This window comes from Notamacropus eugenii, chromosome 2, assembly GCF_028372415.1.
Source record: "Notamacropus eugenii isolate mMacEug1 chromosome 2, mMacEug1.pri_v2, whole genome shotgun sequence".
In the NCBI taxonomy this organism is placed as follows: Eukaryota; Metazoa; Chordata; class Mammalia; order Diprotodontia; family Macropodidae; genus Notamacropus; species Notamacropus eugenii.
In genome coordinates, this window is record NC_092873.1 from 42,634,085 (window position 1) to 42,658,020 (window position 23,936).

The 23,936-nt window shown below is 49.5% G+C and overlaps 1 protein-coding gene across 1 annotated transcript in view; it reads right to left on the reverse strand.

The window, feature by feature from the left end:
* Nucleotides 1-3,631: 3,631 nt before the first annotated feature.
* LRRC75A (leucine rich repeat containing 75A) overlaps nt 3,632-23,936 on the reverse strand; it is a 117,058-nt gene continuing 96,753 nt past the window's right edge. Inside the window, exon 4 of the mRNA XM_072640061.1 lies at nt 3,632-5,603. Within this exon, the coding sequence (XP_072496162.1) occupies nt 5,048-5,603 (556 nt within the window). The 3' untranslated portion in view covers nt 3,632-5,047. The remainder of the gene's footprint in view (nt 5,604-23,936) is intronic.

Genomic DNA, 23,936 nt, shown 5'->3' on the forward strand with positions numbered 1-23,936 from the left:
GGCATCTTCCAGGTTCCCTGCTGCTGAGCAGAACAAGGAGCCCAGGTAGGGAAGGAGCAGGGGCAGGGGCATGAAAACTGGCCCTTCCTCTGTGAGGCCGCCTTTAGGGAGATTGTTTCCATCTGTGTGTCCTAGGATGGGTTTGCTGTGGTGCCTCATTCACCATAATCACTGGCAGCCAGTGACTCAAAGTGAAGGGCCAGGTGGAAAGGTGGCTAGGCCTGACCTGAGTTCCTGGCTGTTCTCAGCCTCAGTTTCCTCATCTGAGCACGTACCTCACATGCATGTTATGCTGATCAAATGAGCTAATACATGTAACTATAAATGTTAGCAGCTATTATTAGCTGTCAGAGAAGGACAAGCCTTGTTCTTTGCTCTGGAGGCAGATCTAAGAATACTGGGTACAGGTTGTGGATGCTATGGAAGATGCATTTGTTGGTGGGGGTTGAATTTGGACCCTTCCAAGCTGGTGTAGATGCATGTGTGTGTGTGTGATGTGTATCCTGCTCTTAGACACAATTAGGCTGTGGATGTGTTCCTCTTGATCCATCCACAGTCCTCAGGGATCCAGGACACCAGTTCTCCCAGCACAGGGAGGAGCAAGATGAGACCGCCATTCTCCCCTGTAGGAGGGGTGGAAGCACGCTCTCCCCAAGGGCCCAGGCAACAGCCAGCTCCCCGATGCTCCCTCCTCCACCAGAGCTGGGCACGTCTGCAGAATCAATATGCCAGTGACTGGCAGTGCCAGATTCACTCAGCCTTGTCCATGGCCCAGGCTTCTGGGCAGGGGGAAACCAGAGATGACTGGGGAGGAATCCCTGTCCCCATATGCACCTGCCTGACTTCCCTGCTCTATCCCCCCTGAAGCGTGCTCATCAATCTCAAGGAGGGGAGGAAGCCACCTGCTTAAATTTCCAGTCTGGTTCCCTCCTAGCTTAGGGGTCTCCAGGCTCTATCCACTTCCCTCCTCCCTCCCCAACCCATAATGTGTACCCAAGGCAGTTACATGAAGCAGCTGAGTCCTTTCTATGATGGGGATGGGTTTGAATGGGAAGTAGTGAGGATGTAGATTAGCTATAAGGGACAACCTGCCTGAGGGAGAGCATCTCTTGCCCAGGGCAGTCTTCAGACGAGGGGGACTGCCTGCCCCTGCTTCCATCTTAGTTCTTCAGGTTGGACCCTCCACTTCCTTTGCACAGACTCTCCTCCAACAAGCCTTTCACTGCTGGCTCTTCCCTACCATTCCCTGCCCAAATCGCCTTTATTGGATCAGTATTTAAAATGTGAACTCCTCCAGGATAGAGATTTTCATTTTGTCCTTTTATCCCCAGCACAGACTGCTCAAATCCCACCTTCTGCAGGACTTTTTCAGTGGCCACAGCTGCTGATAATGCCTTTCCTCCTCAGACTATCTTTTATCTACTCTGTCTATATCGTCCTATTTTTTTGTGTTGTGTCCAATTCTGTGACCCCTTTTGGGGTTTTCTTGGCCAAGACACTGGAGTGCTTTGCCACTTCCTTCTCCAGCTCGTTTTATAGATGAGGAAACAGAAGCAAACAGGGTGAAGTGACTGGCCCAGAGTCACACAGCTGGTGTCTGAGGCTGGATATGACTCATAAAGGTGATTCTTTCTAATCCCAAATCCAGTGCTCTATCCACTGCACCACCTAGCTGCATATATGTGTATGTATATATGTATGTATGTGTATATTCACATACACACATATATACATACATGTGTATATTTGTACATGCCCCATTACTTACGTCTCTTTTTGTATCCCTGCTTTGCACAGTGAGCACTTGGTCAGCACTTATTGAAGCAGACAAACTGACTTTAAGGGCTCACCTAAGCCCAGAAACCTGGAATACCCAGGCCAGGCTGATCCACACAAAACCCAGAAGCCTCAGGAGGGCTTTCCATGTGCATGAATCACTGCTTTTCCTGCCCCTATCCCCCTTCCCGCTCAGCTTGCACCTCTCACTTGTCTCCTGTCCACAGCGGACACCATAGAAGGGATGGTCCTTTCCATATGGCCACATCTGAAATCCCAGGAGAGATCCAGGGCCTTCCTCCAGGCTGAGCCTCCCAACTCCTTCCCTGTTCAAGCACCCACAACCCTTCTGCCCTCAGTGTCTGGGACTCCAGTGACAAGCACTTGGCCCAGTGTGAGGAACTCCTAGCCCAAAGCCACCCTCTCTTCTCCTTGGGTCAGCTTTGCCAAAATGTCCCCATGTTGGTGGGCTCCCCAACTTACCAAATCAACATGCCCCTCTCTGGTTCCTTCCTATCAGAACACAACATCCTTGAGCACAGGAATTTAATCTAACTCTTTCATTTTTATTCCCAGTAATTCCTAGTAATCATTTAAAAATGTTTCCTTCTTTTGTTCCCTCTCCCCATCTGGCAGGCCCTTGTCCCTTCCTGCCCTGGGACCTGAAGCACAGGACCCTGAGTGATGAAGGGAGCTGATGAGATGATTTCTGGAGCCCTCCCAGGCTTAAATCTCTGGTCTGGACCTGTAAAAGACCCCAGAGACCATCTCAAGCTCAACCCTCCCGTTTTACCTATGTGAAAACAGACCCAGGGAAGTTACATGACTTGCCCAAGGTCACATGGGTAATAAAAATCAGAGATCAGATTTGAAGCCAGGTCCTCTGATCCTCAAGCCAGGGCTCTTTCCACAGTACCAGGTGCCTAGAGATAAGGGCAGGGTCTGGTGGTAGACTGGACTTCCACTTCAGGGCTAACTTTCTGTTTATTGAGCCCAGGAATTGGTTTTCAGGAACAGCAGCAGCCTCCCCCACTCAGCTGGAACCAGCCCCTCCGTACTTCTGAGATGTGCCTTCCCTTGCCTGGCCCTCCAGTCCACACTGGCAAGCAGGCCCAGCCCAGGCCAGCTAGTCTGCCTGAGGACCAGTGTGGGGGGAGTGAGAAGGCCATACTGCATCTGATGAGGGAGAGAAGAGCAGGGATTGGAGGACTGGGGGAGAGGCAGATGCAAATAAAACTGGGGAAGATACTTGTAATAGTGGCAGATCAGCCTCTTCTGCAGTCCCCTCTGCCCGGGGCATCCCTCATCCAGGCCGTGGGTGGGAAGCCTCTGCTTCGTTCTGGCTCCTGGCTCCCATATTCCCACACAGGGAGATGAGCCAACTTTGGCTGATATTCAGGGATGGAGGGAGGGAGGACAAGTCTCCTAGCGGTTGTTAGCCACTCCAGTCAGCTCCACTTCATTTGCCACTCTGGGTAAGGCAGTGGGGGTGAGGGGGAGGCTCTGTCCTGGAAAGGGGCCCCTGGGAGCTCTTCTCATCATTTCCCATCATGAACCCAGACTACAGTCTCTCTAAGGGTGCAGGTGGGAGGCGGCTGGCAGAGGGAGGCATCCTGGAGCTGCTGGCTGGCGTGGTGATGTGGGCAGCAGAGACAAGCTCTGAGCTGGTCTATGTGCATGGCAGGGGGTGTGATGAAGGACGCTCTGTTCCCCCAATATCATCCCTGCCCCCCCTACCCCAGGAATCACTAGACTCCAGCAGCAGCCCATCCTCCAGCCGACCATTAGCCCATGACAAATGACATTAGCAGCTGACACTCTAGGGAGACGCAAAACGGGGGAAGCAGATGAGGGCTAGACTCTGACTGGCGCCTTTATTTCCAACAAGGAAGAGGGTCACTGCCAGCCTTGGGGGCTGTGAGGTCCAGTCAGGCCTGTTCACACCCAGGGTAGAAGAGAGTGACAGGGACAAGGACAGGCCCCAGACAGACTAGGGCTGGGGAGGAACAGAGGGTAGAGCCACCAACAGGAGCTGCGGCTGATCTTGAGCTCTGTGGATACTGGGAAACTACAAAAGACAATCTTTAAAAAAAGCCCAAGTCAGCAAGTGCCCCGGCCTTGGGCTGAGCCTGTGCTGGGGGTAAAGACACTGAGACGGTAATGAGTGGGGGCTCAGCCCCGGTCAATCAGGTATGGCCTGGGTCCCCTCCTCTGACCACCTGGGTTCTTCAGCAGCGAGGCCACACTGGGTGTGGAGGTGCAGGGGAGTCTAGAGCTGGGGCTCTGGCCTGCTAGGGGTAGTGGTTCTAGAGTGGCCAGGTGAGGTTCCAGAGCAGGGAGGGGCATTCTGAATCAAAGGACTTAGGTGAATTCAGGCCTGGGGTTTGGTCCCTAGGACGAGGGGGAGTGGGTAAACTGGATGAAGGGGAGATCCCTAGCTGGGCCCAGCTTCCCTCCTCAACTGCAGCACCTGAAGGCCATTTGCCAGGGGAGGGATGCCTTTTCTCATCCTTTTTTTGGGTGCTTAACACTCACATCCTTTTCTCTGAAGGGTTAGTCCCCATGGGTTCCCTTCTGCCCCACATTCCAGGGCCTTCACTAGAAAAATGGATTTCTCAAACTTAGGACGCTGGTCTCTTCAGGGTCAATGGGTCCCTCTCTTTATTCCCCTCCTCCTTGGACCTAGGTCCCAGTCCCAGTTTTGTCACTCCTGACGGGATCACAGACCAGTCATTCTTCCACTCTGTGCCTTAGTTTCGTCTGCTATGAAAGAAGGAGGGCAAGCTAGCAGATCTCTGCATGAGCAGAGAGGTGGAGGACAGGGCTGGGGCCCAGGGGAGAGGCTGGGGAAGCATCCAAGAGTCACAGGTGGACAACATCACAGGACAAATAATATGGTAGACAGGGATGGAAAAACGAGACCCCGGGAGGTGGACAGAGGCAGAAACCCAAGGAAAGGGTGATCAGCTAACTCCTCTCTCCCTGTCCACTAGGGATGGGATGCTCTCCACTGACTGGACCCATCCAATCTGGGTGACCTGCCACAGGCACCCCACTCTACCAAGGGGTGAGGCCAGGATGTGTGGAAATAGGATAGGCCCTGAGAGATCACCCCACCAGGGCTTTTTGCCTACCCCCCATCCACCCTCCTAGGTAAGGCTGGTTGCTGCCCAAAGAGGAAGCTTCCTGGTGATGTCATTGGTCAAAAGACATCCAGGCTACATCTCTGTACAGTTTTCCATACAAATAACCCCTACCCTCTCCCTCCACGTCATGTCTGACTGACTATTGGGGTTGCAGACGTCTTCGCTACCAGGGGCTTGCTCTGTGTCTCCGTAGCCAGATGGTCCTCCCCAGAATCCACCTCACCAGGCATACTGTCCTCAGATTCCTCTCCCCCTACAGGCCCCTCACCCAGCTCCAGGATGGTGGGTAGGTGGCCCTGTTTGGGAGAGCGCTTTCGGAGGCTGAGGAGGAAGGGTTGGGGCAGAGAGAAAATGTCCACGTTATTGCCCAAGTCAATCCATGTGATGCATGGGAACTTGCTGAGGTCCTTGAGGGTGTCAGTGAGGTCACGGAGCACGGCCTTTGTCAAGCGGTTGCCATTGAGGGCGAGGGTGGTGAGATGGGGCAGGGAGCTGAGGACCGGCAGCAGCCGGAGGACCATGTCATCGGTGAGGTCGGTGAAACCCAGTTCGAGGATTTCCACCTGGTCCCCGCAGCGCTGCAGATAGGCTACCAGCTTCTCCAGGTCTCGGGAAGACATCGAGATGCCCGACAGGTCCACTGTGTTGTCGGCAGGGGGCCCCAGCAAGGCTGCTTTCAGGCTGTGTGTAGGCAGGGAGAGACAGGAAGGTTAATAAAAAAAATAGGCAGTGTTGTGGATGCTCGCTCTACTCCCACACCCTAGAGGCCGCAGCAGGCACCTGGGAGGTCAGGTGTGCTACCTCTGACTTCTGACTCTTTATCACCTATGAGGTTTCAGATGAGTAGTTAACCTGCATTGATGGAGGGAATTTCTGTACCGGTAGTTCCCAATACCAATGAAATCATAGGTCTGAATTGCACTCCCACTCAAAAAAGTGTTATTTTAATTATTCAATGTATATTACTACTCTCCACAAGTCCTTCTCTGATATCTTAATATAGCATGGAGCTGAGTGGACTCTGACAGGTTTCTGCAGGCAGAAGAGAAACCCTGCTGGATGCTCCCCACACTGGGAAGGCTTCTTGTACGATGATCTTAAGAAAGAATGGATCTGCTCGTGCAGACAAGCCTCTGTTGGGCGGGTATGGAGAGGAAGGGTCATCCCACAGACACTGGCCACTAAGGGATGAATGTGTCCAACACCAGCGTTGTACGTAACCAGGTATGTAACAAGAAAGCTGCTGTTACCTCACGGGCTTTCATCCCCACTCTCCAGGGCCTCCCCATGTTCTAAAGGCTGACATGGTTCTCTGTTTTCCTCCTCAGCTCTCCCATAGCACTATGCTGCTATCTAATGCAATTATTTTTATCTCTTTTTGGGGGTTGTCTTATGTTTTTTACATCACCTTTATTTCTGAATATATCCTTCCCGATTCCCCTCCCAAGCAAGGCATCCCTTGTAAGAAAGATAAAAAAAGAAGGTAGGGGAAAACAAAACCCCACAAAACCAACACAGACACATGGCAAAGGCCTGGCAATGCTCCATATTCCTTGGTCCCCGTCACAGAAGGGAGAGGGTTCACTTTCTCAATTCTTCTCTGGGACCAAGCTTGGTCATCCAGGGCATTTATTTCTCACTTTTTGCCTGTATATTACCTGAGCTTAGGGCCCAGCCCATACTATACTATGAGCTCCATGAGGGCAAGGATCACATTTTATCCTAGGGAGGCTGCTGAGGCCCAGGAAAAATGCTTGGAGATCCAAGCACGAAGCAGCCACTGCAAATACATTGGAGGAGAGAGGAGAGAACTGCACTACCCAGAGCTGGGTCCTCTTGGCTCGAGGTCAGGGCTGACACTGTGAAAGCCTCCCAAGGGCTGGGCAACCCACTGAGAGGCATGGGCTGTTGAAGGATGGGAATGGGCATAGACAGCTTCTCACTCTGGCCTGTTTCTGCTTGCACTGACCTGAGCTGAGGATTCATCTCACCACTCAGTCCTGAGCTGAAGCTTGCGGGGCAGCCAAGGGTTAGTGAGTGCTGTTGCTCTAGCTGATTTCACCACTAGAGGGCATTTCAGCCACATCTTGGTCCATCACCCAGGTTGGGTGGTCCAACTTGGGCAGGCAGACTCCCCCACCCCTAAACCCCTGCCAGGGAAAGCAAGAAGCCCTAGGGAGCCTTCCCTGGACCCTCGCTTCCCCACCCCAAGCCCTCAGCCCTCCTGCCTCTGAACTGCCTAACTTCTACATAATCCACATTATGCCCTTAATTACAACTGGTCTTAGCCAGTTTTCTAACACGTGTGTGTCTGTGTCTCCCCAGCCAGACAGGGAGCTTCTGCACTGAGACTGTGTGGTCTTGGACAAATCAGTCCCCCTCTCGGGGTGTCAGCTGCCTCCTCCACAAAATGAAGACGCTGGATTTTGGGGTCCTTTTTATGGCTCTATGGGAAGCTTTGCTGCTTGAGGCTCAGTTTCCTTGAGATGCAGTTTGGTGTGGTAGATGAGTGCTGGGCATGGAGTCTAGAAGATCCAGGTTAAAATCTCACTTTTGATTAGCTGTGTCAAATCACTTGTCCGCTGCCTGCCTCAGTTTCCTTGTCTGCCCAAACCTGCCTCAGTGGTAGATGGAAAGCTCAATCATATAATCCATACGAGGGGTTTGTGAATTGTAGCGTACTATGACTTTTGTTATCATAACTCTTCACACAAAGTCCTTTCTTGGCCCTTTATGGGATTTCAGTATAAGTGGTTCCCAGGAGAAGTGGCCTAGGAGGATGACCCTTCCTCACAGCCCCCAGGGGTCTAGCTCAGAGCCATCAAGGTCATGGGAAGCCAAGGCTTCAGTGTCCATTTCCTGGCCTTAGGAGAGGAAGGTCCCTCCTTTAGCCCAGACAGGAGGCTTCAGACTCTCTCTGGAAAGTTCTTCAGAAAAACAATCTGCTGTCCATCCCTATCCTCAGCCTTTCTGAGAAGGTCCTGCCCCCTTTAGGCTGCTCCAGTGGAAAGGGCCTTGGATTAGGGCATCATATTCTAACAGTAATAATAACAATGACACCAGCCCTTCCCTCCTTGAAATGACCCTGTGTCCACTTTGTGTAGGCAGGGTGTCCCAAAAGTCTGTGAAGTTTTAACAGCCTAAAGGCACTGCCTGGAATACAGCAGGAGGTTACTAAATGCTTGTTGAATGACATCACTCACACTTGTAAAGCGCTTGATGGTTTATAATAATAACTGACAATTTACAGAGCAAAATACTTTACCAGATACGACCTCATTTGGTCAGCAATCCTTTGAGGTAGGCAACGTCACTATACCTCCAATTTACAGGTGAAGAAACTGTCCAAAGTTGTCCAGCTAAATATGTAAATGTTTGGCATGACCTCCCATGTCTACTTGCTTTTTCAAGGGATGGGGAAGGAAGGGAGAGAATTTGGAACTCAAAATATCAAAAAATTACTGTTAATTTTTTAAAAAATGTGATTGGGAATAGTTAACAAAACAAAACTATATTAAAAAAACACAAAGTTGTACAGCCTGTTAAGCATCAGAAGCTGGGGCTGGACTCCTATCTATGAGACTATGTGCAGGAAAGAAGGGGGGAGGAGACGCCCAAGGCTGTCCACATGAGCCACAATCAGTCTGTCTCTTGTACCTCCACGTCCAAGATGTTCCTGGCACTGAGGACTCCATTCACCAAACATTTATTAAACACCTATTTTTCAGGAAATGGATCAGCAAAGAGACAGATGCCCCTCCCCAGCCCCAGCTTCTTCTCTAGGGATCAGCCAGCACAGAAACGCAATCTGTGCTAAAAAGGGCACAAAGTGCCAAGAGAGCAGAGAAAGCAAAGGTCACTTCCAGCCTTGAAGGCTGGGCAGAACACCAGCAGGTGTGGAGGTGGGGGGAGGGGCATCCCAATTCATCAGCAAAGGTAGGACAGGATAAAGAATTCAGGATGTGTGTTCTGAGGAGAGCAAATAGTCCACTGGATCCTAGCTCCTGGAAAGACTCTCATAGGTCATAGACCAAGCCCCTTGCTTGACAGAAGAGGAAACGGAGGCCCATAGAGCTAAAGGGACTTAGGATTCTAGTTTTAGAGTTGGAAAGGACCTCAAAAGTCATCTAGGCAAACTTCTTTATTTTGTGTAGGGGGAAACTGAGGCCCAGAATGGCCAATAGCAATGACTTGCCCAAGGTTATAAAAGGTAGTAAATAGAAGAGGCAGAATTTGAACTCAGGTCCTCTGATTTCCAGATACAGTTCTGTTTTTCCAGTGTTCCACATCAACTTGGCTAGAGGGTAGAGTGTGTGTGTGTGTGTGTGTGTGTGTGTGTGTGTGTGTGTGTGTGTGTGTGTGTGTGTGTGTGTGTGTGTGTGTGTGTCCCTCTGTTTTTCTCTCAGGGAGATGGGAGCAAGAGGCCATCAGGATTAGAAGTGAGAATGGAAAGGGAGGATAGGGGTCAGATGCTCAATGCCAGGGATCTGAATGTTGCTGAGGAAGGGATGGGAGCCATTGAAAGCTCTTGAGCAGAGGAGAGATGCACGCTGAAGTCTGGCAGTAGAGGTGGAAGGGAGGACACTTGAAAGGAGGGTAGAGATGGGTGAGGGCCCATCAGAATAGGAAATGGCCTCAGGATGTGTTCTGGGGACAGCAAATGCCCCATGATGTTGCAGACTTATAGCTAGAAGACTAGCCTAAGTCACAAATTTACAGATGAAAAGCTCACCTACAAGGTGTCCCAGACTGGGAGCTGGGAGCTTTGGTACCAGCTCCACCACTAACTGGCTGGGTGACTGAGTAAATCACTTCCCAATTCTATAACATGGGAGTGTTGAGTCATGCAATCCCTGAGATTCTCTGGTTCTAGGGCTGATCTTGGAGCTTTGGGTCACCATGAGAGGAATGTCTCCATATCTACGCAGGGGATTGGAGGGTAGAAGGAATGAATTTCTTAGTTCCACATACCCCAAGGGATATAAACCAACATCTGGCCAGGAAGGAGACAGGCCAGTCAAACAGTGACCCCTCTCCTCCCAAACCTCTCAGGATGCCTCCTGACCAGCTCTTCACTCTCTTCTCATCCTTTTTTGTCACCTGGATCCCAAAATAAGTTGTCAGCCCTGCCCCTCCATCACCCAACCACATGTCCCTGCCGCATGAGTCATCAGAAGGAAATGGATGCTAGAAGAAGAAGCAGCTGCTCTTCTTGGTGCTGAGGGGGCTTCCTGAGCTTTGGAAGCCTCTGCCTGCTCTGGGTACAACCCAGGGCAACCTGCCCACCTTTCTTAGGATTGTCCTAGCCCCTTGTACCTGGCTCTGCTGCAGGGAGAAAAGGCTGGCTTCCTGGGCCGCCCAGACATCACCTCTCTTCCCTCTCTCTGTTTTAACTGTCTCCATCTCCTCACTCCATCTCTCCTCACCTCACCATCCATTTCTCGGCTCCTTGTCATCTAGCTCCTGACCCTACTGCTTGGTGAAAATGGCTTTTTTCAAGGTCACTAACCAGGCTCTCTATGGCTAAGTCCAAAGGCTTTTTCTCAGTCTGAATCCTCCTTGACCAAGCTGTGGCTGTTGCCACTATGGACCAAGCTCTCCTGCTCAACAGGATTCTCTGAGGTTCCGTGATCATACTTTCTCCTAGTTTTCCTCCTACTTAACTGACTGTTCTCTCCTGGTCTCTTTTGCCAGACCAGGACAGGCCTCAGGTCAGAGGTGGCATTGGAAGTGAATTTTCAATATACTGTTAGGTGACGCTGTGGACAGAGTGCTGGACCTGGAGTCAGGAGGACCTGAATGCAAATCCTGTCTCTTGCTAGCAGTGTGACCCTGGGCGAGTCACTAAATCCCTCAGCCTCAGTCTCTACATCTGTAAAATGGGGGTTAAAAATAGCATTTATCTCTCAGGGTTGTTGTGAGGATCAAGAGGTAATAATTGTAAAGTGCTATGTAAAATTATTATTATTAGCAGCAGTAGTAGTAGTGGTAGTGTTGGTAGTGGTGGTAGTAGTAGTAGAGGTAAGGCAGGAATGCAGTACCTCATGGAGGGGTACTGCTTATATAAAGGCCTGGAGATGGTAGATGACATGTTAAGTTTGTTGAACAAGAAGGTCAGTTTGGCTAGGCTGAAGCGTAAATAAATGGAAGTAATAGACAATAAGGTTGTAATGGGCAATAAAGGCCTTTAAATGACAGAGGAGTTGGTATTGGATTATTGAGCAGGGTCAGACCTGTGCTTTAGGAAGACTCCATTGACTTCCAGAAAGCACAGGGCTCAGGGCTACTTGGTGAGTGGATCTGAGCCTCCTTTGCCCTTCTCTGATATACTGCAACACCTGGGCCTAGCCCTTGATCAATGGGAGCTGCTCCCCTGAAACAAGAAGGGGGCAGGGCCTGGAGCAGGGGTCCGTTAGCTAAGAGTTAAGAGGCAGAAGGGATGAGGGGGTGCATTTAAGACAGGAGGGACAGCCGTTACAAAAACCTGGAGACTGGAGATGAAACATCCTGTGTATGAGGAACAAGGCTGGCTGGTTTGGAGGGACCATGGATGTATCAAGGGGGACGGTGTGAGGTCAGCCTGGAAAGGCCAGTCTGAGCCAATCTGGGAACTTTGTATTTCATGGCTCCCCTTGCCCAGGCCCAGCCCTGCCCTAAGAACCAGAAGCCTGGTTGGGCTGGGATTTGTGGGTACACGATGGTGCAACTTTAGACATATTCCTTGGGGCAGCTACGTAAGTATCACACAGATGTGGCAGACACACACACACTCACATCCCCACTGGAGGGACTGGTTCTAAATGGGTTCTGTCCTGGACACGCAGACACATAATCCCTGTCTCCTCTCCCCCATGGTTTTCTGTCTCTCACAAATGCATACATGCCCACACACGTGTGCCCTGCTTTAAGAAAATCCAGCTCTATGCATGAAGATCCAGGTTTACACCATAGAAAAATTGGGGAATGATAATTTCACAAAATGATTCCATTGCTTTACAAAAGGTCAGAGCAACTGCATGACCAAATAACACTGTGTGGCAGGGGCCAGGCAGAGGAGAGGTAGCATGGTTAGTAAATGGACACAAGTCAGGGAGACCTGGGTTCAAGTCCTGTGTCTGATACCCATGTGGATGTGTGACCTTGGGCTAGTCACTGCCCCACTCAGAGCACCAGGCTATTTTCTAAAAGATTCTGACTTGTGTCAGAATTTCTTACACCAGTGAAATCCTAGGTCCAGGCTGTATCCCCGGCCCTGAAGGTTTCAACCTTGCATTCCCATCAATGCCCAGCTCTTGTTTTGTATCCCATGGAAGGTTTGATTTACAGATGTGACATATTCATGACTCTGGAGAAATTCCTCCTTCCTTCCCCCCATATGCAAAGCAAGGCCCCTTCCCATACAACTCAAAGCCACACTGGGAAACACAGATCACATACTACTGACACCACCTCTCTGGCCCCCTCCCTTCTTCTGTCCCCCTCCCCTCTTCTGCCCCCCTTCTCCCTCTCCAGCCTTCTAAAATCCAGCCTGTATCTAGGTCTCTGTCTCTCTTTCTCTTTGTCTCTGTCTCTCACTGCCAGCCCAGGGGGCTAACAAAGGTAGCCCTCCCATGGGCCAGGCTCTCTGTCTGGCCAGAGAATCAGAGCCTTCCCCCACCTCCAGCTCCAAAAATAATCCCTTCCACCCCCTCCCCTTCTCTCCCAAGCACAGTCATAGGCTGATCAATAGTAAGGATTTTGAAATAAAAATCTGTCTTCCTGTGGCTCTGACTGGTAAGCAGCTCTCCAAAAGAGGAAAACCAAAGGGGATGGAGGGATGGCCTGGCTTTGGGTGGGGGTGGGGAGCTGAAGCTGCTGGGAGCATGAGAAACAGACAGACGAGGGAAGAATCCTGTGGAGACCACCCTCAGCCCACTCCCATCCCCCTGCAGTGGGAAAGGTATTTCCTCAGGACCCTGAGAAATAAGCTTTGGCTTATCTAGGAATTTAGGGCAGGAGGGTGGGAGATCAGAGGTTCAGGGAGGGCCTGATCCCACCGAGGGAGCTTGGCTATGATTAGAGAGAGGGTGGGAGGGAGGTTGGGGCCCCAGGACTGGATGCACACTGAGAGCAAGGTTCCCAGCCATCCCTCAGCTGAGTTTTCTCCAATTTAAAATGAGAGGAGTGACCCATGCTTCCTGGGGGAGCTGTATACAGAATAAGGAGGTGCTGGACCAAGATGGGTGAGGTAGTCAAGACAGCAAGAATCACAGCCCCTTAGAATATTAGAGTTGGAAAGAACCTTCAAGACTACCTCTTCCAATCCCCTCATTTCACAAAATCTCAGAGACTTTCAAGTTCATGGATCTCCTAGCCCTCCTAGAGACCCATGGATCTCCCTGCTAGAGGCTCATGGATCTCACAGCCCTTCTGGAGGCTCATGGATTTCCTAGACCTTTTAGAGGCCCATAGATCTCCTGGATTTTCTAGAGGCTCATGGATCTCCTAGTCCTCCTAGAGGCCCATGAATCTCACAGCCCTCCTAGAGGCTCATGGATTTCCTAGACCTTCTAGAGGCCCATGGATCTTGAGTTAGAAGGGACCTCAGTGACTGTCATCCAGTTCACAAGGTTCATTTAGGGCTGGATGGGACTTTACTAGACCTATCCCCTTCAACTCACACTCAGGAAAACAGTGGCACAGAGAACTTAACTCCTTTGCCTAAGGTCACATAGCTGGTAAATATCCAGATCTTCCTGATCCCAAGCCCAGTGCCCTATCTTCTATGCTCCAGAATGCCCAGGGTCACAGAGACTATACAGACATAGGCTGGTGCTGCTGGAGACTGCCTTTTCTCCTTTCTGGGGAGGAGGAGGACTTGGGGGGAGGGGCTCTAGATGTCAAACCCTTGCAGGGTTTCTGCTTCCTCCTCTATAAAGTGAAGGGGTACATGACCTTGAAGGTCCCTTCAACTCTGACCTTCTGTGACCAGAACATCCCTTATTCAGTCCCTCCCCTCTCAGCCCCATCAGTAGGAAGCAAAGCTCCCTCTAGCCTACCTGGCCACACCACTCAGCAAACCCAGGCAGAAAGAACCACGTGGCTGCACTGACCAGGGTGGGGTGTGGGGCAGTCTTGGGGCTTGGCTGCCAAGTTGCTGATCTCCCTGGCCAGTAGGCATCCTCAGGGCCTCATCTCTTGCCAGTGGGGCACCTGTGGGCCTACACCACTAGGATATGCTGGTTCCTATCTCCTGAGATGAGGTTTCCCCTGCCCCTACTCCCCTCTGGTTTGACACTTCTGTAAAGTGAGGGGTTTGGATTAGATGACCCAGACCATCCCATGGGAACCAGGGGATAGAAGTCTGGTTGTGGAGTCAGGACTACCTGGGTTCAAATCCTGCCATGGTGACTTTGAAATGGGTTCAAACCCTATCTCTGACAGTTAGTATATGAACCTGGTCATCGCTTCATCTGTCTGACCTCAGTCTCCTCACCTATAAAATGTGGGTGATAGACTAAATAACCTCCAAGGGCCATGCCACTCTAAATCTAGCATACTCTGATTCTTCCCGGCTCTCCCCTCCCCACCCCGCCCCCCACAGCTCCCCAGATCGTTCACCCTCAGAGACCAGGCAGCGAACAGCAGGGAGTCAGTGGCAGGCCAAGGGAAGGTGTGGGCCCGCCCTGCTGGGAATCCAGCCAGCTTCATGGAATCCAAGAAGCAGAGCATTTGAGGGCTAACCCCTCAAGCTGAGGCCCAGAGCCTGGCCTGAGAGTGTACATGGCTAGTAAGTGGCATTGCCTTAGATCTCCCAACGCCCAGCCAAGTGTTCTCCTTACTCCAAGTGGTCCCTCTTACGAAACAAGATGGATGTGCTCCTGGTGGGACTCCTCAGACCCCTCCACAGTATCTCACACCCAGAGACTTGTCAAATTGAACTGAATGAGACTTTTGCCTATGGGATCATAGGTCCTAGGACTGGAAGGTACCTCCAATGCCATCTGGTACAATACTCTCATTTTACAGATGGGGAAACTGAGACTTAGAGCAAGGGACATCACTGTCAGCAATGGAATTTGAACTCAGTTCTCTTTTGATTTCTGGTCCAAAGCTCCTTTACTAGTTTGGGATGAATGAATGAAAGAAAATCTCCTTGTGGTCTCTATGACTCATTACTGGACTTATTTTTGAAAAAAAGAAAAGCAAAAGACTGAAGTCAGCCCTTCCTTTCAGAAGCATTGCCATCCATGTTTTGAATAGCCTTCAGTAAGCAGGAGCAGCTGCCCAGCCCCCCATCCTCTCTCCTCTGACCCCCTTATGACTGAGGGGTACCATTGCTGAGGCAGCTGACCAAGGTCTGGGGTGTAGCTAACCCGCTTGAACCTGATGCCTGGGTTGAGGGCCTCCAAACAGCTGAGCTAAGCAGCCAGCACATAAGGTAGTTATTAGTGCCATGGGGACCCCTCCCCCTTCTCCCTCCCTATTCCTGAGGCCTGGAAGCCTGGTATGGGAGCCACATGTTTTGATGTTGTTGGGTTCAAGTTCCAGGGAAAAAGGTCTGCTTTGAAGTCTGTTTCCCAGAGCCAGCTTGGGCCCCCTTTCCCTCCTCAGCTAGGGGAGCCCCTCCTATGCCTGGTCCCAGGTAGATGGGGCTAAGAGTCTCCTCTAATCAGAGAAGGACTGGATGGAGGTGGGGGATACAATTCACACATGTGGAGGAAAAGGCAGCTAACTGCTTCAGGAGTTGGGATCTCAGCTGGACAAGTGCGTGCTTTCTGGGTCTGGGTGTGTGTATGAGGTGGGGGGGGGGCTCCTTTTGTCCATGGGGCTTGATTTGAGGTAGCCTCCAGAAGAGATGCATAGGTATCAGTTGCCCAGCATGGTCTTATCTTGCTCATTGCCTGTGATTGGTATGGGGTTGGGCTACATCTTCCCCATGAAGAGAAATCCCAGAGGACAGGGGTGGGACCTCCCATCCAGCCAGAAGCTCCCTGGGAACTAGGCTCATACTTTCCCCATCTTCCTGGAAGTTTTCCAGGACAGAAACTCTGTCTCCTCCATCCTCTTTTCCCAATTTCGTCCTGACCTGGAGGATCCTCCCTACACAGTCCTGGGCCCATTAAAGCATGGGCCACAATGGAATTAACAAGAGAGACATGTTTCCAAACTATTTCCCTGAGAAGAAATCCAATGAGTTTTCCAAACTGCATCTAGAGACCTCGAGGAAACCCTGGCCTTGGGCCCCTGAAGTCTCTGAGCCACAGGAGGGGGAAAGGCAGTTCTGCCCTTGAAAGTCCCTGGCTAATCAGGCTGCAGCCCCACCAGCCCTCCCTGCAACCTCCTCTGGATCTGGCCTCATCCATCCACTGTTCCCAGACCCCACCCTTCTTTCTGCCCCAGTTCTTCTCCTTCTCCTTCCCTTCCTTCCAGCCCCAACCCTGCAGACCCAAGAAGGCCATGTGGCAAGTGCAGCAGATTTTCCAAATGTTTCTGCCAAATTAGGGGAAATTGTTTTTAAAGCCATTCAGGGTTTATGGGTCTGGCTGGATCAGCTGCACACTCCAAGAAACTTTAGACCTTCCCTCAGAAAAGTTAGATTTTTGCCAAATATCACACGTCATTCACACATGAACACATGTCCCCGCCCCAACCCACAACAGACCCCCAAAGTGCTGCATCTAACCAGACTGCCTCTGCTGGCAAGCAAACACTGACTGCCCACCCCCTAGCCCCACCTCCCTCTGCTGCCTCATAACCAGAGCCTTAAGCAGGAAAGATCTAGCTCTGATATGAAAGGTAGTGGGCAGAGGGGACAGAAGGCTGCATTTAGAGTCTGGAAGGCCTGCATTCGAATTCCATTTCTGTCATTTATTACTAGTATGACCCTGCTTGAGATACTTAACATCTCTGGGCCTGGACCATTTTGCCTATTTCCCTTGAGCTCAGGCCTTTCAGGCTGGGATGGAGACAAAGCTGAGATCTCACCAAGAGCCATTTACTCCTCCACAGAGAGAGGGAATGATCACTGTCTGGCACCCTAGAGACTAAGGGAGAACCAGTTTCACACTGGAGGGAGTGAACTACTTAGAGCGAGCATCTTGCCACCCAGTATTTCATTAGTGTGGGGAACTCACACTGAGGAAACTCCCTTGACCAATGCTGATCAATAACTGTTCCAGAAATTAGGAGCACAGGATTGTAGACCTTGTGCTAGAGGGTATTTGGCAAGGAATCATATAATATCACCTTCTCATTTTACAGATAAGGAAACTGAAACAGAAGGAGGTTAAATGTTTTTCCCAAGGTCAAACAGGTATGATCAGGGGTGGAAACTGGACTCATGTTGTCTGATCCCAGAAGCAGTCTTCTTTCTTCTAGTCTTAGAAAGCTACCTGAGAAGTTAAGTGGCTTGTCCAGGGTCACACAAGCTAGTATGTATCAGAGTCAGGAAGTGAACCCAGGTCTTTCTGATTGTGAGGATGGTTCTTTACCCACTTGGCCAAGTTGTCTTTGGTCATCCAATAAACTGTGAGAAAGAGCCGACTGGGGCTAGGAGTCAGGGGCCTTGGTTCTAGGAAAGACTCCGCTACTAATTTGTGATGTTATCTTTCCTGATCTATCCCCTCCTGGTTTGTCCCAGCTCCACTAGCTTTTCCCTAGACTCTGAGCAAGAATCATTGTTATCTATACCCCATCCAGCATAGCTGGGGGAGTGAGGAAGGGTGTTTCCAAGAGGCCAGGTGATGACAGTCAGAGACCAGGAAGGTGGAAAATGTAGATTGGGGTTGGGAGGGGGATAGGAGAAGAATCTATTTCTTGCCTAAAGTTTCCCTGTCAATCAATGCAGAATTAATAAACATCAGTTGCATACCTACAATGTGCCAGGTACCATGCTAAGATACAATGACAAATGCAAAAAAGGTCAAGTAACTTCAAGGGTACTTGCAGTTTGAAAAGATAATGATGCCCTCAACAATAACGAGAAGTTCAGAAGTGGGGTGGTTTTAGGGGAAAAGAGAATGAATTCTGCTTTGGACATGTTGAGTTTACAATTCCATGGAACATCCAGTCCTAAGTGTCCTACAGGAAGTTGATTATGTCAAACTGGAACTCAGGAGACACTTGGGCTGGATGTATAGATTCGGGAATTATCTCTATAGAAATGGTGAGAACTCAGTGGGAACTAATGAAGTCCGCTCAAGTATAGAAAGGGAAGATAAGAGGGCCACAGTAGTGGGCATAATGGGGATGAGGAATCATCAAAGGAGGCTGAGAAAGAGAAGGCAGATAAGTGAGAGAAGAACCAAGAGAGAGCAGTGTCAGAAAAACCCAGGAAGTTGTGAATGGATTCTACCATCCTGGAGAGCAATTGGGAATTGTGCCCAGAGGGCTGGAAAATTGTGCGTACCCTTTGATCCATTAATATCACTGCCATGTCTGTATCCCAAAGAGATTAAAAAAAGGAAAAGGTCTTATCTTATGAAAATATTTATAGCAGCTACTTCTGTGGTGGCAAAGAGTTGGAAATTGAGGTGATGCCCATCAACTATGGAATGGCTGAACAAGTTGTGGTATATGATTGTGACAGAATGCTACTGTGCTATAAGACATGATGAGCAGGATGTTCTTAGAAAAAAATCTGGAAAGACGTATATGAACAGATGCAAAGTGAAGTGAGTAGAACCAGGAGAACATTGTACACAGTAACCGCAACACTGTACAAAAATCAACTGTGAACAATTTAGCTAATTTTGATGATCCAAGACAATTCCAAAGGACTTTTGATGAAAGATGCCATTTACCTCCAGAGAAAGAACTGATGGAGTCTCAGTGCAGATCGAAGCTTACTTTAAAATTTTTTCTTTCTTGTTCTTATTTTTTTTGGTCTGCATTTTCTTTTGCAACATGGCTAAAATGGAAATGTTTTGCATGAATGTACATGTCTAACCTATATCAAATTGTTTGCCTTCTCAAGAAGTGGAGAGAGAAAGGAGAGAGAAAATTTGGAACTTGAACTTTTTAAAAACAAATGTTAGAAAATTTGGCTTACATGTACTTGAGAAAAAAATAAAAATTGAATGAAAAAAGAGAAAAACCCAGAAAAAAAGAGTAACTAGGAAGGATGAGGGTGGTCAAGGCAGATGAGGGACCAGTGAGGATGAGAATTGAGAAGAGGCCATTTGCTTTGGCAATTAAAAGGTCACTGGTTTTCATCCATAGTGATACTGGAAAACAGACATGCATGTATGTAGAGCCTGTGTGTCAGGGGTTAAGAAGAGTATGAGAGGAAAGATGATAGTGGCAACTGAGTTTGGTTGAGAAAGGGAGGGTGTCTAGGGAGGGTTTGGGGTTTGTTTGTTAAGGATAAGAAAGATTTGGATATGTTAATAAGCATCGGTGAAAGAAAGAAGCAGGGTGGAAGGAGAGATTAAGGATTATAGAGAAGGCGGATGATAGTTTAGAGAGGGGTGACTCAGAGATTCTAGGGCTCTGTGGCATTCCCTCTCCCTCAGCAGCCCAGCCTGATAACTCCTAGAGCCTGGCCTTATTGGGGAGGCTGCTTCAGCCTGAATGGCAGAACCATACTGGGCTCTGTTTCTTAGGTCCCAGATTCTGGCCCAGGACTAGGAAAGCCATGGTCCTAGGTGCACACCATTCTGTTCCCCACCCCACTCCAACCACCTTCTTCCTCCTTCTCCTTTTCTGTCACAATCTCTTCTCATCTCTCCCTCCCTCCCTTCTATCTTCCACTTCTCTGGCTCCCCCTCCTTTCCCTTCTTCTATCCGGTCTATAGGTCTTATGCCTCAGGGACCCCCACTAGTCATCAGGCAGCCCACAATGCGCCCTTGGAGCTAAAGAATAGCTCAGATACAAGTTTCATAGTTGAACAAATGATCTTCTGGGAAAATGCTAGGTTCCTTAGTTCAATCAACAAGCAGTTATTAAATACCTACTGTTCGCCAGGCATTATGTTAGGCTGTTGCTTGCCCTGCATTTTGAAAAGGATCAGTGACATCACAGGGTGTTTTATGAAAGGTAAGGCAGTAAGGATGGAAGAGGTCTTGGTGGCCTTTATAACACACCTGCTCTGTGGCATCTAACTATGCTAGGTCTTAAAGACAGAGAGACAAAGATAAAATAGTCCTTACTCTCAAAGCTCTTCTACCCCACTGGAGACGACAACATCAAACAGCAAGCATTTATTAAGCAACTGTTGTATGCCAGGTACTATGCTAGATGCAAAGGAACAATCTTGTCTTCCCTTTGAGTCTCTCTCTATCTCTCTGACTTTTTCTGTCTCCTTCTTTCTCTGTTTATTTCACTCTCCTTCCTTCTTTCACTTTCTATATCTCTGTCTCTCTCACTCTTTCTCCTCGCTTCTTTCTCTTTGTCTCTATGTCTCTGTCTCTCTCCTCTCTCTCTCTCTCTCTCTGACTTTCGGTCTCTGTCTCTCACTCTCCTTCCCCTCCTCTCTCTTTCTGTCTCCTTCTCTCTCTGTCTCTCCACCCCACTTCCTTCCTCCTGTTCTCAATCCTTCATTGCAGAGAATGTCTACTGCCTTCTAGCACTGTCTCTCTTGACCTGCTTAATTGGTTTGCTTTTAAGAACACGGGAGATACCAGTTGGAATCCTAAGAAGCCTTCAGATGAAGCTTCCCGTTGGCTGGTTTTAGGACACAGAGAAAGCACAGGATCACATTTTAAGGGGAGAGAAAGTGCATGCAGTCAAAGGAATGAAATTAGCCAGATGAGGGATGGTACCTTTCAGTGAAAAGGGTGAAACCCTGGAAGATGGAGCTTAAAGACAGCCCAAGCCATTTCCTCTAGTATATCCTCCAGTCTTCTCCTTTTCCTCCCCCCTCCCCATCTGTTTCAGTAGAGGGTTGGTTTGCCATGCCTGGAGATAAGGGGATGGACTAGATGACCTCTGAGCTCTCTGCCAGGCCAGAGCATCCATAGTGCCAATTTCTACTTTGCCCTCAGAAAGGAGAAGGAATGTATCCTGGACCAAAATCTATAACGCAGCCAGAAATGGGGAAAACCAGGCAGCAATCCTACTTCCCCACCCCCCCTGCTGGTGTCCTGCCTCTCCTACTCCTGGCCAGGCTGGAAAAGCATTTCCTAACCTAGTCACGGCTGAAAGGAGCTCACTTTGCAGACTCCCAGAGAGGAATGAGTTTTCTAATTAGAAATACAGGGGAGTAGGAGGGACCCGGGGCTTCCAGGGCCTAGGGCCAGCCAAGCAGGCTGTGAAATACCAGCTCTGTAATCACTGCTGTGGGCACTTGGCATGACCTCCCGCTGCTCCTGCAGCCCAAAAGGAGGCAAGAGGGTCTCTGCCACTCCAGGCCCCGTCAGCTCCCCACTGTCCTCCTTCGGGGGCTGCTCAGCTCTCTCTTTCCTCTTCTTCTCTTTCTCCTTTCGTTTCTTTGTCCCATCTGCCCCTCTCTTCTGCCCCCACTCCTTATTCTGGTCCCCTCTCTGCACACCCCACCTCCCTCCTTTCCTCTCCCTTCTCTGTCTCTTTTCTTCTTTCCCCTGCTCTCACCTTAAATCTCTTTTCATCTCTCCTCCTTTTTTCTCTCCCCTCTTAACCTATGGTCTGGGAACTTGTTTTTTTAAAGAAATATTTTGACAAATGTATTGCACTAAAACTGGTTTCCTTTTATTTCCTGCATGTCTTATCTGAGACATTTAAAAACATGGTTCTGAGAAGGGGTCCAGGACACAGAAAAAGACTAGCCCTGCCCTCCGATCTCCTGTTTTTTAAGTCTCTCTTCCTCCTGTCTGCCTTTGAATCTGCCTCCACCCCACCCCACCCACCTTTGCGTGCCTTCCTTGGAGAAGCCTCTGTCTCTTTCCCCCGCTGGCCCATTGCCTTTTAGGATCACAGATGGCAGCTGGCACAGACCTTAGAAGCCACCTAGCCCCACCCCTCCATTCTATTGAGACTCAGGGAGGGAAGTGATTTGTCAAAAGTGGGGGTTGAACCCAGCTCTGCTGCCCTCAGTACCAATGCTGAATGCGGCCTCCATGGTGCTATGCTCATCTTTCTTCTAAATTCTCCTTTTCTCTCCACCTTAGACACCCTACTCACTGGTGTATGAAGGTAGATCACAAGTTTGGGCTGGGAGAGGTCACAGGAACCATCTAGTCCAATCCTTACAGAGAAGGACACTGAGGCACAAGAAGAGAAAGTGACTTGTCTAAGGTCACAGAAGTATTAAATGGAAGAGTCAGGTCTTCTGATTCCAAATCCAACCCTCTTTCCACTATATGTACCACACTGTCTTCCCAAGCTTGACAGTCATCTCCAAGTCTAGGAAGACAGCTCCAAGGAAAGAAGGATCAGCCTTGCTGACGTGTTCTGTTTGGCCCCAGAGAACCAGGAGCAGTAGGTGGTTGCTGAGAGACCAATTTAGGCTGTATGACAGGGAGTTCTTCCTGACAATCAGGGCTGTCCAAAAGGAATACGGCCTTGGAAGATGGCGGGTCTTCAAGCAGAGGCTGCTAAGTCATTATTCCAGGGTGCTGAAGGGGGCATGATGGGGGTGGGGTGGGGCTGACCAGATGGCTGTTCAAGTGCCTTTCAGCTCTAAAAATGCCACAATTCTGTGCCATCTGCAACAGCTGGGAGGCTGGGGACTCACCTTTCCTGGAGATCTCTAAGCATGGCTGGGCCTTCCATTGGCTTCTTCTGCTTTCACTGACCAAGTCTGTGTGACCCCAATCATAAGGATCTCTGTCCTGACCTAGAAGGTCCTCCGCCTGCTCTGCACCTCTACCCAGAATGCCTCAGGTTTGAGCAAACAGCCGGAAACAGGTGAGATAATGAGACAGTCCCTGGCAGGAGCTAATTTACCAGTTCGAGTTAATGTCTGTTCCCCCATGGCCTAAGTGCTCACGTGACATTCCAGCACCATTAAGGTCACTTCCTCCTCTTGGGAAGCAGAAGGAGCCCAACATTCAAGGGGGGAGGGCACACTGGGTCACCTGCTCTAACCCTGACCCTAAGTCTAACAGAAACTTAGGGAACATTTAAATATGAAAAGCCAACGGGGCTGTCAGGGACTGAGGCTAATCTGAAGGTTTAAGAGGACAGACGTGTTCTTGATAGAATTAAAGAATGGCCAGTCATTGAGGATTAGATCCCTGACACAGGGGATTGTTTCACGCTTTGTATGTATAACCTCTGAGCTCAGCACAGTGTCCAGTCCATGGCACTAAATAAATGATTGATTGATTTACTGAGATTGATAGAAAGATACATCAAGCATTTATCAAAGGCTTACTTTGTGCCAGGACCTGTATCAACTACTTGGGATACAAATTAAAAGAAAGGACTGTTACCCTCAAAGATCTTACATTCTGATCAGGAAACATAAGTAAGGCACCCTAGTAGGACAACGTATACAATGAAACATAGCAAATATGGCACCCGAGTAGGGCAACATGTCCAATTCCAGTGAGTCAAGGGCAGGACCTTGATGCCTGTTAACTGTCTCAGGCATTTCTTCCTGTTCTGATCTGGATTGTCCTAGTTGGCCCCTGGGCCTCCTTCCATCACTGAGTTTTCATGATTCTAAGTGGACCTCTGGGGGTGTGGGATCTTTGGAGTATGGAGGCTCTGAGAATATTTTCTAATGTGCATACAAATTTAGAGTGCTTGCCAAATCCTGTCCTGAGGAGTTCTCTAAGGAAGCAAGGGGCACATCCGTATGGAGGAGATCTTCTGGGTGTGAGGGAGAAGATACGAGGTTCTTCCAAGGTTACATGGGTAGAGGCAAAGGCAAGATTCGAACCCAGTTTTCTGACTTCAAAGCCTCTTTCCATGTTGTCTTTCCAGTCTAGGCAACATAAGTGTAGGCTAAAGCAGACTACAGCAGGCACAAATGAGAAATCCAGACCAGGAGAAGGGAGATCATTTGAGGGAGAAGAGAATACTTTCAGCTGAGGAGGAATGAATGGAAGGAGGGGGCACCTGAGTTTGGTGGCCCTTAAAGAGAAGAGTTTTTATTGGTGGGGTATCTC